The sequence below is a fragment of the Nematolebias whitei genome, chromosome 13, assembly GCF_014905685.2.
Source record: "Nematolebias whitei isolate Nwh7 chromosome 13, NemWhi1, whole genome shotgun sequence".
Classification (NCBI taxonomy): Eukaryota; Metazoa; Chordata; class Actinopteri; order Cyprinodontiformes; family Rivulidae; genus Nematolebias; species Nematolebias whitei.
The window spans coordinates 35,328,702-35,341,926 of NC_056510.1; the positions used below are offsets into that span (position 1 = coordinate 35,328,702).

General features: G+C 41.5%; 1 protein-coding gene across 2 annotated transcripts in view; it reads right to left on the minus strand.

Annotated features, from left to right (window-relative positions):
- akap11 (A kinase (PRKA) anchor protein 11) overlaps positions 1-13,225 on the minus strand; it is a 48,114-nt gene that overhangs the window by 23,863 nt on the left and 11,026 nt on the right. For both annotated transcript variants that reach the window (XM_037687074.1, XM_037687073.1), the window contains exons 5-7: positions 12,757-13,021; positions 6,737-11,051; positions 6,330-6,470 (exon numbers count right to left, since the gene is read on the minus strand). In XM_037687074.1, the coding sequence (XP_037543002.1) occupies positions 6,330-6,470; positions 6,737-11,051; positions 12,757-13,021 (4,721 nt within the window). The remainder of the gene's footprint in view (positions 1-6,329; positions 6,471-6,736; positions 11,052-12,756; positions 13,022-13,225) is intronic.

A 13,225-nucleotide genomic window follows, 5' to 3' on the forward strand; every position in this document is an offset into this window, starting at 1 on the left:
ACACACACACACACACATATATATATAAAATACTTAATTACACACATTTGAGTAGATGTAATAAATTACTTTAATTCCTGTTTAAATGCAATTCATCCTGCCATACCTGCAGTGTCTTCAGACTTTGCCAACAAATTAAAAGTTGAAGCTTAATCATTAAATTATTATCTTTGTGTTAGATTTATTTATAAATCACATTTAAACACTGCTTGTACCAATTAAATTAAATAAAAAGTAACACACACGTTCTCTATCACCGCCATTAATCAGATAAATAAACAAACAAACAAAAACAGCTTCATCTACCAGAGAGAATGACGTTACGTTTTCTCTCTTGGAAACAGAACAATGTGTTAAATTGTAGAGACTCACCTGCAACACGAGTTGGGAGTGAAACATGTTGTATCAGCTGCAGCTCGTGACTCCGACATGTTTACGTTTCATCTCCGTGGTTCTCTCGTGTCGTGTCGGTGATTTTCAAAGCGGCATGCTTCTCATTTTTTATCTTTGTGAAGTTCTCCCACTCTTTGGAGGACTTGGGTCGAACAGTTTTTGCTGCGTCGGTCATTTGTAAAATTTACTTAAATTTCCTTTAAAAACACCGCCACTGCTTTGCTCCCCCTTGCTCTGTTCAACTCGCGCTGCAGTTTTTTTTGTTGTTTTTTTCAAACTTTATTCAGTCAGTCAGCATTGACAATGAACTGCCTGTGAACAAAACGAAACGGCTCCGCAGCGCCGTGAAAGATGCATAATCGCGCGACACAACGAATTGATAACGAAATTTGTTGCCAACGCTTTTAATCATCGATTTTTATCGATTCGTTGTTGCAGCCCTATACACAACCATAACTAAAAATTGCAGTGAGACCAGAGGCCAACACTAACTGCAGTTATAAATCCTAAAGAGTGGTCATGAACATTTTTATGACATTTACAAACCGGATTCCAAAAAAGTTGGGACACTAAACAAATTGTGAATAAAAACTGAATGCAATGATGTGGAGGTGCCAACATCTAATATTTTATTCAGAATAGAACAAAAATCACAGATCAAAAGTTTAAACTGGGAGAATATATCATTTTAAGGGAAAAAATAGTTGTTTCCAAATTTCATGGCGTCAACAAATCCCAAAAAAGTTGGGACAAGTCCATTTTTACCACTGTGTGGCATCCCCCCTTCTTCTTACAACACTCAACAGACGTCTGAGGACAGAGGAGACCAGTTTCTCAAGTTTAGAAATAGGAATGCTCTCCCATTCATGTCTAATACAGGCCTCCAACTGTTCAATCGTCTTGGGCCTTCTTTGTCGCACCTTCCTCTTTATGATGCGCCAAATGTTTTCTATAGGTGAAAGATCTGGACTGCAGGCTGGCCATTTCAGTACCCGGATCCTTCTCCTACGTAGCCATGATGTTGTGATTGCTGCAGAATGTGGTCTGGCATTATCGTGTTGAAAAATGCAGGGTCTTCCCTGAAAGAGAAGACGTCTAGATGGGAGCATATGTTGTTCTAGAACCTGAACATAGTTCTCTGCATTAATGGTGCCTTTCCAGACATGCAAGCTGCCCATGCCACAAGTGCTCATGCAACCCCATACCATCAGTGATGCAGGCTTCTGAACGGAGCATTGATAACAACTTGGGCTATCCTTGTCCTCTCTGGTCCGGATGACATGGCGTCCCAGTGTTCCATAAAGAACTTCAAATCGTGACTCATCTGACCACAGAACAGTCTTCCATTTTGCCACACTCCATTTTAAATGACCCCTGGCCCAGAGCAAACATCTGAGCTTGTGGAGCTTGCTTAGAAATGGCTTCCTCTTTGCACTGTAGAGTTTCAGCTGGCAACGGCGGATGGCATGGTGGAATGTGTTCACTGACAATGCTTTCTGGAAGTATTCCTGAGCCCATTCTGTTATTTCCTTGACAGTGGCATTCCTGTTTGAGGTGCAGTGACGTTTAAGGGCCCAGAAATCATGAGCATCCAGTAGTGTTTTACGGCCTTGACCCTTACGCACAGCGATTGTTCCAGATACTCTGAATCTTTTGATGATGTTATGCACGGTTGATGATGATAACTTAAAAGTCTTTGCTATTTTACGCTAGGTAACACCATTCTGGTATTGCTACAGTATCTTTCTGTGCAACAATGGTGGAATTGGTGATCCTCTTACCATCTTGGCTTCTGAGAGACACTGACACTCTGAGAAGCTCTTTTTATACCCAATCATGTTGTCACTTGACCTAATTAGTGTTAATTGGTCTTCCAGCTGTTTGTTATATGCTCAGTTTCCTTTTTTCAGCCACTTATTGCTACTTGTCCCAACTTTTTTGGGATTTGTTGACACTGTGAAATTTTGAATAAACATATTTTTCCTTTAAAATGTTACATTTACTCAGATTAAACTTTTGATCTGTCAACTATGTTATATTACGAATAAAATATTGACATTTGCCCTCTCCACATCATTGCATTCAGTTTTTATTAACAATTTGTTTAGTGTCCCAACTTTTTTGGAATTCGGTTTGTAAGATCCATACTAAAAAACATCTTTTTAAATGGTTAATCTAGACATTTTTGAAACAATGTTCTGTCAGACTATCAGAAGATAATGCCTATTCAATTGTGACATCAGTCACAGAGCAAGGACAATGAGGAAAAAGGCAAAAGTCTTTGTCCATGCTAAGGTAATGGCTACCGAAATGAGGACCCTTTTTACTGTATATCAATTTTTCAGTCTTTTATATCAATACAGTGTCTAAAACAACATACCCAGTACTGATGTGTGTAAATGCTTTATTGGCAAACATAAAACTTCCCCTGTTGAGCCACTAAGGAGCACAAACCAGATTATCACTGCCTGTCCCAAGCCCGGGGAAATGGTGAGGATTGTGTCAAGATGGGCATCCAGTGTAAAACAGTTTTGCCAAAATAATTGCTAGTTCTACTAAGCTATGCCGTACAGGATCAGTAGAGGTCTGGGTTAACAACTGCCACCAGTTCTGTTGACAAATAGGGTGCTGGTAAATTTAGTGTCTTAAATGACAGGCAGAGACTCATTCAGAGATGACAATAAGGATACTGCAGTCTATAGTATTAACATATGACAAGCATTCCTAATAATAATTATATTGTATAACATCAGATACTAAGAATCAGTAAGGATACATGTACTTTGTACATTATAGAAGTTAAATATGGGCTCAGTGACACTAGAATATTACCATTACTACATGTGCACGTCAAAATCTCAACAAAATCAACTTTTTCAGCAGACCATTGCTCAAACTTCCTGAGTTTTCCCTGATTTCTTATGTTTTTTTTTGTTGCTATTTTTAATTTACTGAGTTTTTCATCTAGACAAAGTGAAAGTCACTTTCCAGGTTTTCCCTGATTTCCAGATTCACTAAGAACACTGAAAAGTAAAGAGCTTGCTGACATGATACCGAGAAAGAAGGTAGATGCATTATGTGTACAAGAGACCAAATGGAAGGGCAGCAAGGCTTGTGGCATTGGGGCAGAGTTTAAGCTGTTCTACCATGGTGTGAATAGGAAGAAAAAGGGAATAGGTGTGGTTCTGAAGGAGGAGTTTGCAAGGACTGTAGTAGGTGTGAAAAGCAACAGTGATCAGAGACAGGTAAGAAGGTACTTGGTGCAGTGTTTCCCCTACCATTATACAGGCGAGGTGCCCCACCCCTCCAACAAAACTGAGCACCCCGCCTACCAAACTGAACTTGCCCCTCCCACCCCCACCCAGCACTGACATATCCCTAAGGTATCGGCGCAAAATACAGGCTCTCTAGCTCAAAAGTCCAAGGCAGCACTCACATTGCCTCTTCTTTCATGTTGAACGTCTCCCGCCCCCGCTCAAAAATTGTTAGTACAAGCTTCGCTCAGACATGTCTCCATCCCCCCCATCAGCAAAAATCATGAATGAGATGAGCACCCCGCCATGGCAAGCCAACTAGGGGAAACACTGGAGTGTGTCATGTGAACAGAGAAGACACAATGAGAAAACCTGGTGGTGGAATAATGAAGTGCAGGATTTTATCCAGAGGAAGAGGTTAGCTAAGAAGAAATGAAATGCAGAGGACTGAAGGGAGTAAAGAGGAATATAAGGAAACTGAACATTTGGCAAAATGGGAGGCAGCAAAGGTTAAACAGAAGGTATTTAAGTTGTACAAAAGGCTGGACAATAAGAAGGAAGAACAGGGCTTGTATCAACTGGAAAGACAAAGGGATCAGGGTGGAAAGAATGTGCAGCAGGTTAGGTTTACCAAAGACAGAAATGTTAATCTAACATGGGAGGCGAGTGTGATGGGAAGATGGAAGGAGTACTTGGATGAGCTTATGAATGAAGAGAATGCAATGGAAAGATGAGAAGAGGTCATAGAAACTGTGGACCAGGAAGTGGAACGGTTAGTGAAGATGAAAGCTTTGAATAGGATGAAGAAGGGGAACACAGTTGAACCTGATGACACAGCAGTGGAGGTATGGAAATGTTTATGAAATATGGCAATGAGGGTTTTGACTCAATTATTCATTGGCATTTTTGAGAGAAATCGCCTGAAGAATGGAGAAGTGTGTTAATGCCCATTTTTATGAACAAGGATGATGACAGTGTTGTAGCAACTATAGCAAAATTAAGTTGATCAGCCACACAATGAAAATCTGGAAATGAGATGTGGAAAATAGACTTGGGCAAGAGGTGGCTATTTATGAGCAGCAGTACAGTTTCATGGCAAGAGCACCACAGATGTAAATTTTATGTTGACGATGTTGATGAAAAAATAGTGTGTCAGAAAGAACTTAATTGTGTTTTTTTGGATATAGAAAAAAGCATATGACAGGGCACCAAGGGAGGAGCTGAGGTGTTGTACGAGGAAATCTGAAGTGGCAGAGAAGTATGTTAGACTGGTACCGGACATGTATGAGGACAGCAGGACAGTGGTGAGATGTACTGTAGGGGTGATAGATAGCTTCAAGGTGGAGGTGGGAGTGCATCAAGGATCGACTCTGAGCCCCTTCTTGTTTGCTCTGGTGATGGAACGACTAACAAATGAGGCCAGGCAGGAATTCCTGTGGACTATGATGTTTGTAGATGACACTGTGATCTGTGGTGAGAACAAGTGGAAGAAAGAAACGGGTAAAGATAATGGATGGATGAATGAAATTTTGGGGAATCAACACCATCTGTCTGTTAGCTAGTCATGAACCATTATACGGACTTTGATAAAACACTAATTAGATAAACATTTATAACAAATTAACCTTTGGAGTCAACCCAATTCAAGAGGACCACTACATATAATCAACATTAGCCAACACAAAAATGGCTATAACTCAGTTAATAGCAGGATTTCAAGTACCTAAGATTGACTGTCCAAGAAAATGGGGAGTGTGATAAAGAAGAGGGTACAGGCAGGATGGGGTGAATGGAGAAGTTTCAGGAGTTATTTTTGAGAAAAAGGTGTCAGCAAAGGCCAAAGGAAAAAAAGACAGTCGTGAGACCAGCTATGTTGTATGGTTTAGACAGTGGCACTGAAAAAAGACAGGAGACAGCAGTGACAGTGGCAGAGCTGAAGATGTTGAGGTTTTACTTGGGAGTGACAAGAATGGATAAGATTAGGAATAAGCTCATCAGAGATGGTGCACAAGTTGAATGACTGCAATATAAAGTCAGAGGCTAGTCTGAGATGGTTTGACATGTGCAGAGGAGGGACATTAAGTTTATTGATAGATGGGTGTTAGGAACGCAGCTCCCAGGAAAAAGACAAAGAAGAAAGCCAAAGAGGAGATATATGGATGCAGTTAGAGAGGATATGAATACAGTCAGATTGAGAGCATTGGATACAGAGGACAAAGTGAGATGGAGAAGAATGACTCGCTGTAGTGACCCCTGAAGAAAATAGCCAGAAGAAGCAGAAGATAACTTCCTTTCATGACAAAGTTTATATAGTTTGTCACTGTTTTCTCAACTAAATAATATTTGTGTAACTACACAACTGCATGTATGCTCAGCACAAACCATTATATATAAATTGTGTGTGCAAGTGCATCAGCCCATGAAGAATTGAGAAAACAGTTGGACTAACGAGACATGCTGATCAAGAAGACTGATACATTCATGTACAAAATTAAAAACTATTGGTAACAACTTGACAAAACAATACCTCAAAAATGACCAGACTACCCCTTTAAGAAATCAATAGGTTGAAAAGTCATTACAAATATGCATTTATTATTACACATTACTTTACATAATGGGAGATATAAAAACAGTGTTCGGACAAGGAAAAGGTTATTTGCAAGTTAGACTGTTGTCTACCTGTCACTGAGATGTAGGAAACTGCTGTTGTCATCTAGATGATCATCTTCAAAGCTCAGGTTAGACCAGCTGCCCAAACTGTCATCTCCAACACTCAGCTGTTTAGACATGGTAGACTCAGAGGCTTCCCAACCTGGTGAACTGTTGGAGATGAAAAAGAAGTTTTCAAAGAAAAAAAAAAGCCAGAGTTTTTTAACCTTACCTGTACAAATTTTTTCAGTCATGGCCATGCAACATGAAAAAAGAAATTACTGTGACATTTTCAATATGTTAACTCTAAGCAGCGGATGAAAAAAACACTGAAATATGTGCATAACCTTGGTCCTAAATAGAACAAATAGACAAACAGTCAAAGCACCTAAATGATGTGTCATGTGTAAGACTATGTGTGTTTGTGTGCGTGTTACCTGATGTGTGCAGCCTGACAGACATTGGACAGAGCTGATGCCATGATTTCAGCAGATAGGCTCTCAGCGTAGCTCGTCCCTTCATGGCCAATCCCGCTGTCCGCATTAAGGCTGGTGTTACTCAACTCTCGTTTAGCTGTCTCCATTGCCAAAGACACCACCTCCTCTGCAAATGCTGCCCTGTGGTTCAGATCAATGTGGATTTTTGGAATCTGCACGCCAGAGAGGCGCTCAGGTCCAGAATGAGATTTCGACCCTCGCAATCTTTTCTGTAATGCAGACTGGTAATGGTGTCTGCTAAGTTTTGTGCAGTAAGGACACTCCTGTACCTGACAATAATGACAGGTCCTCGTTCCCAAAGCTTGGACCACTACTGGGACCTTTGACAACCTCTGGATGTGAGAGTTTCTGTCATCACATGAGGAGTGTCCAATTGATGCCAGGCTCATTTTCAGTGTGTCATCCACAATCTTCTTAGCATAATGCTCAATAACCTGCATCACCCCGCTGCTGTAGCTGCCGTCATACAGGCTTCCTGTACTGTGGTAATGTCTCATTTTTTTCTCCTTGGACAAAAGAGGGCATGAGAAGTAGTTCCAGATTATATTATTTGCCGTGCCTTCAAATTTAGACTTTTTATAAAGACAGGAGTCAGTAAGAGATTTAGGAAGCCGAACAGAGGAAAGATGTAGCTTGCGTGTAACATCACAGGTGATGTTGTATGCCAAAGACTCAGCAAAGTTGACCAGATTGATGCATTCCCTCTTACTTTGCATTTTTGTGTCCCTACTACACTGAGCATCTTCACCTGATCGAAAATCCACCGAGTCTGAGGAGTGAAGGCAGCTGGAAGAGGTTCGATTTTGCTCAATTTTACAGCTAGCATGAGCTAAGCCAAGTTTTATAGAGCGGTATGCCAAACGACTTGCATACTGGTCCAGGACCAACTCCCTACTGCCGCCCTCCTTTTTCAGCACTCTAATTAGGTAGCCTGCATATTCATCTGTCACACTCTCACAGCTGGGGTACTCAGAGGACAGACCAGAGCTGGAGCTAGTGGTGGAAGAGAAGGTTGGCGACAAGGAAATAGAGGCCATCAGGTCATTGGACCACTTCTCAGCCAACCTCCCTAACTTCCAGTCTCTGCTCTGACCTATACTGGGTTGAGACTGGTGTCTGTAGTGGTGATGCCTACATTCAGAGCTAGATTTGTCCAAGCTTCTTCTTCTGAACTCCCGAGCTCTGTGATATGGAGATCGCTGCTTTGAACTCACCATCATTTTCACATCATTTATGACCTCTCCTGCCACCTCACCTGCATACACCCACAAGGTGTTCAGGGTCTGCTCAGAGAAGTGAGCCACACTGTCTTTTCTCTCACTGCACTTGTTCATTTCCCCTTCGTCCTCTGACAATCCCAGATTATCCATCTCTGTTGCCATAGAGACTATGTGACAAGCTAGCTGCTCAGCATAGTGGAAAGCTTCCTTATTAGATATCCTGTGAGAGGGCATTTGATTGAGATCCCATCTTTCACTGTTTGCCTCTAAACATCTGTTAGTGCCCAAAACACCTCCTCTTTCAGATGATTCTTCCTCTTCTGCAGCCTCTGTGTCATCTGCCTCCTCAGAGAGAGACCTGATCAGGCTGAGCATAAACTCAGCCTTGTCTGTTCCAAGAATTATATCTTTTGAGCCAAGACCTAGTTCGGGCTGATAATGAGGGGTTGGAGGTGGTGTTGCAGGAGAAAACTCCTTGGCCAGCTTGCTTTTTAGCTTCTTGGAGAACTGTTTTATCTGTTTCTCTTTGGATACTTCATTAGGCTGCTGGGGGGTGGAGGGAGGAGTACCAGGCGTTCCACTAGTTTTCTGGTCAGAGCTTGAAGCAAAGTCATCCGTAGGAGCGGATATCCTGTTCTGACCACCCACAGCTATACCCGGCACATCAAGAGTATCCATTGTTACCAGCTGTTTTTGAACTACACCTCTCCCCTTAGGCTTTATCTCATTCTGGATTATACCCTGGTATGAACAGCCTGTCTGAAAAGAAACTGGGGAAATAAAAAGGTCAGTTGCTTGCTCAATAGTGTCATCTGGCCATACACATCTATTGTTTTTTAAACATTCTTGGCCTGCTCCCTGCTCTGAAATTAAATCTAGAGTATCCTGCTTTGAGGATGAGTCCTTTTGATTTCCCTTAGTCTTTGTTAGGAAATCAGCACAATCACCAAAGCTTTTCTTCGTCTTAGAGGCAGTTATAAGTTCACAAGCCTCAGAAACAATCATATCTACCATGTTGCCAGAAAAGTTTTGGAATGAGGATATTTGTAGGGAGGGGTCATCTCCAGATATAGAGGTTGGATGACTGTAAAAGGGAGTGTGAGAAGATGTAATGGTGTCAGATGACAATACAGCTATTCTTTTGGGACTGGTCTTTGAGCTATTAGAGAAGTTAGAATTACAGGTCTCTTCTGTATCCTGGAGGTAGGAGAGGGCACGGCCTGCATGGGGTACAGGAATGCAACTAGCTATGCCTGAAACAGTGAACAGTGCATTCTTCATTGTGCAGGGAGCCCCATCTCCTGAGGACCCTGGTTCTGTTGAAGTAGAGCAGGCACTTAAAACCTGCTGATTAGCAACGGTATTGCAAGTACGAGTGCTAGTATTCTCTGCAGTAACATAACATACGTTGTCTCTAGATACACTAATAGCCACCTGACTGGTGAAGGCCACATCAGCCTGAGAAAGCTGTATGAAAGCTTCCTGAATTACAGATTCCGATAAGTCAGAAGCATAAGAGCACACTACCTCCTCCTCTTCCTCCTCCTCCTCAAGCCTGTGGCCAAAAGACCAATCACTAGGTGTGAGAGGGGTAGAGGGATGGGAGAACTGACACACTTCCATTATTCCTTCAAACACCAGCTCCTCAGCTAGATCGGCAGCAAATTGTGTCACTGTGTTGTGGAAAATCTGTTTTTTTACTGAAAGGAATTCTTTTAGAGCCCCAGAAATGGCCTCACCAACAAGGAAGCCAGCTAACCCATTAATGGCTTGTTCTTTCAGCACAAAGGCACGTCGCATGCCAATTTCATGGAAGGCCATCTGAAAAACTGAAGACGTGAGTCTGGCAGCCAAATGACATAAAGTGGTGGTGCAGGAAGATACTCCTTTTTGTAGGTCTCGCAGGGCACTGCCCAAACTCATTTCCACCAGGTCAGAAGCAAACCTCTGAATACCGTCCTTCAGAGACTTAGTCGTCTTCTGCAGCTTGGCCACTGTTACAGTCTCTTGAATATCTGACAGTTTCATAAGATACCCTGAAGGGTTCTTAAACTCCTTGTGGCAGACACAACTGAGATTCTTGTTGTCATTGATGTCAACAGCGGACTGAAAGCCACACACAGATTCCAGAATTTCTTTGGATAGAGTGCTTGCAAAGTCTGAGTAGGTCTTATACAAGGAGCAGAGGTCCTGCGGTTTACGTAGCTCTGAGCTGTTTTGATCATCCTCATCTGCTTTCCAGAAATATTCTGGAAGTCCACTAGAGTCTACCAGTGGACTAAAAGCAGAAGAGCTGACAGGACTAAAGAGAGGTCCACAAGTCTCCTCAGGAGGGGTTTGTACAGGCCAAGTGGATTCCGGGACTTCAGTGTGGATCGAGTAAGGAGAACCTGGTTTCAGAGGAGTGGGTTTTTTCACATTGGCTGGGAGGGTGGGTTGGTCAAAGCGATGAGGATTCATACTCTTGGTTGAACTGCCCCTGGAAACATATTTAGACGCTGACTCGCTTGAACTAGCCTCAGCACATTTTTCTTGTGTAGTTGAGGAACTGATGGGGTCCAAAGGCAATGTGAGTGTGCAGCTTTCCGAATTCAGCTCCTCCAGGTCATCAAATTGGTCAAAGCTGTCAAAGAATTCACTGACTTCAGAATCTGAATCTTCCACTTGCTCACTGGGTCCCCCTGGCACCTGGGGGATGTCCAGCTTAGCCAGCATGCTCTTCTGGTAGCCTACTTCATCCAGAAAGATGACAGGGCTTGGGCTGGAGCAATCGGATTCTTCTGACTCACTGATCCGAATAGAAGGGGAGGAGAGACGAGCTCCAGGACTGCAGTAAGTCCACTGGGATTCAACCCCTGATGATGACCTCTGCACTTTAACAGATGCATTGAGTCCAGACTGCTGATTAGCTGAATACTTCTTGGAAGATGAACTTTTAATAACACGAGAGCCTGACGGTTGTTTTCTTCTCTTGTACGCTGGGATTGTTTGTGATGCCACATCACGCTTTTTGAAATGGCAAACTGTATCTGCAGCTGTGAAGAAGGACAGAAAAGTGACAGAAAAAAACAGGTCAGTTATTTATTAGTAGGAGTAATAAGTAAATATTAAAAAGCTCTTTTAAAATTATTAAGTGAAAACAATGTGCGACTGTGTTAAGTTAAAATAGGATTATGTAATTTGGTTCTAACCAGTAATTTATTAGCTCAATAATTGTAAATGCTTTGTTTGTCTCCTACTTAAAGAAAGCATCATACACAATTCATGAAAAAAACATAAATCCAAAAGAATTTAAAGCCCAGGTTTGGTTTGTGAAACAGAAATGTATTAATGCTATACACAAAGTTCCCAGCATTTAATTTAAACAAAAGTCCCTGAGTTTTCCCTTATTTTTTTTCTTGAGTAAATACAGAAATTCCAGGAAATATTTCAGTTGCACAAAACACTCAGAATTGGCGTTTTAGGTAGATTGCTAAGGATATGTGAAGAAAATCATTCCTAATAATTATTTAAACTGTACAACATCAGATACTGAAATGTCACTGTAGCCTACCAGTAGGGCTGGACGATATGGCCAAAACTTTTATCACGATATATTTCTTAATTTCGGTCTGTAAAGATATAATTCCGATATCGATATAAACGATATAAAAGTCTCAGAAAAACTGTACAAACTGTACAAATAAATTAATGTTCACCTTTTATTTGTATTTCGCCTTCAAAGAAATTTGAAATCACCGTCAAATAAACATAAAACTCTCAACTTTGTCAATATTAATAGTTTTAACTTTAAACAACAACATAACCTAATCTCTTTTGATACAGCTGGGGGTGTTGTTTCAGGAACATGTTGGCTCAAACTTTTATTGTGCTTCATCTTCTGACTCAGCATATTCTATCGAGTGGAAACTCTTCAGATGGTGGAACAAGTTAGATGTGTTCCCACTTCCCACCGCTAGTTGGAATAATTCTCTGTCACATTTTGCAGCACACTGAAACCTGCAGTTTAACGAATCTTAGATAGCTGAACCACTTCCACACCGCCAAATTAGTCTTTCCTCTCGTCAATTATGTCATCTGCTTTCTCTTGGCTTGTGAAAGCTTGTTCAGTCACATTCTGACGGCCATGGGCACTCATTTTGAAGTGAAAACTTACCGTGCATTGGAGCTTAGCCTAGCCTAGCCTGCTACCGCTGACTCCTTCTGGACTCGAGCTCTGTGTGTGGTGTACGTCACCACGCACTTGCGTAGTTGTGTCACAAATTTTTCTGTTCGGGTTGAAATGACCGACGGTTGAAGTGGCTGCTTCAACTCAAACAGAAAAAGAAATGCATCAGTGAAACGCTGTAATCATAGTGTAATGTATATTGAAATATCGAAAATGTGCTTAAAACTCATATCATCGTTACTGAATAAAAGTATATTGTGATATATATATATATATCTATATCAAATTGTTGTCCAGCCCTACCTAAGGATAATGTGTACTATGTACACTGTGGAAGCAAAACATGGATTCAATGACACTAAAATACTAGCATTAATACATGTACAAGTCAAATCTCAGAAAGATACTTTAATTCAGCAGATCACTGTTCAAATTCTCAAAGTTCTTAATGATTTTTCATGTTTTTCTCAAATTCCCTGATTTTTTTCTTGTCTGGAAAATGTTAGACATTTTCCAGGTTTTCCCTGATTTCTGTTGCTGGGAACCCTGTACACATCTTTAGATAAACCTACAGTGACTGTCTCCGGTGCCTTCTTCCTCCAGATGCTCTAGGGCTGTCACAAAATCATCCTCAATTGATGAGACCGATTGGTTGGTGTCATCTTCCTCTGCCTGGCTGTGCTCAGTTGTGCCCCTGTGAAGAGCCTGAAGCTCAAGCAGGTAGTGAAATCCTGCCACGTAACACCCCAGCAACCCCATCAAAGATGTGACAGTGGTTTGAGGGGAGGTGTTCATGCAGGAACTATGCCTTAGGACACACAGAGCCTTTAGCAAACACTGCAAGAACAAAACACAACAAAAAAAAAGTTAAAAGACATAAGAAAAGAATTGAATAAAAAAAAAATCTCTATGAAAGGGTAAAGGGTTCATGTTCTGCTTCACTTAGACAGCCCAGCTGTTTCTGAAAAATATCTTCATTTTGTAACATTATATAAAGTACATGTGTGTGTGTGTGTGTGGGGGGGGGGGGGGGGGGGGGGG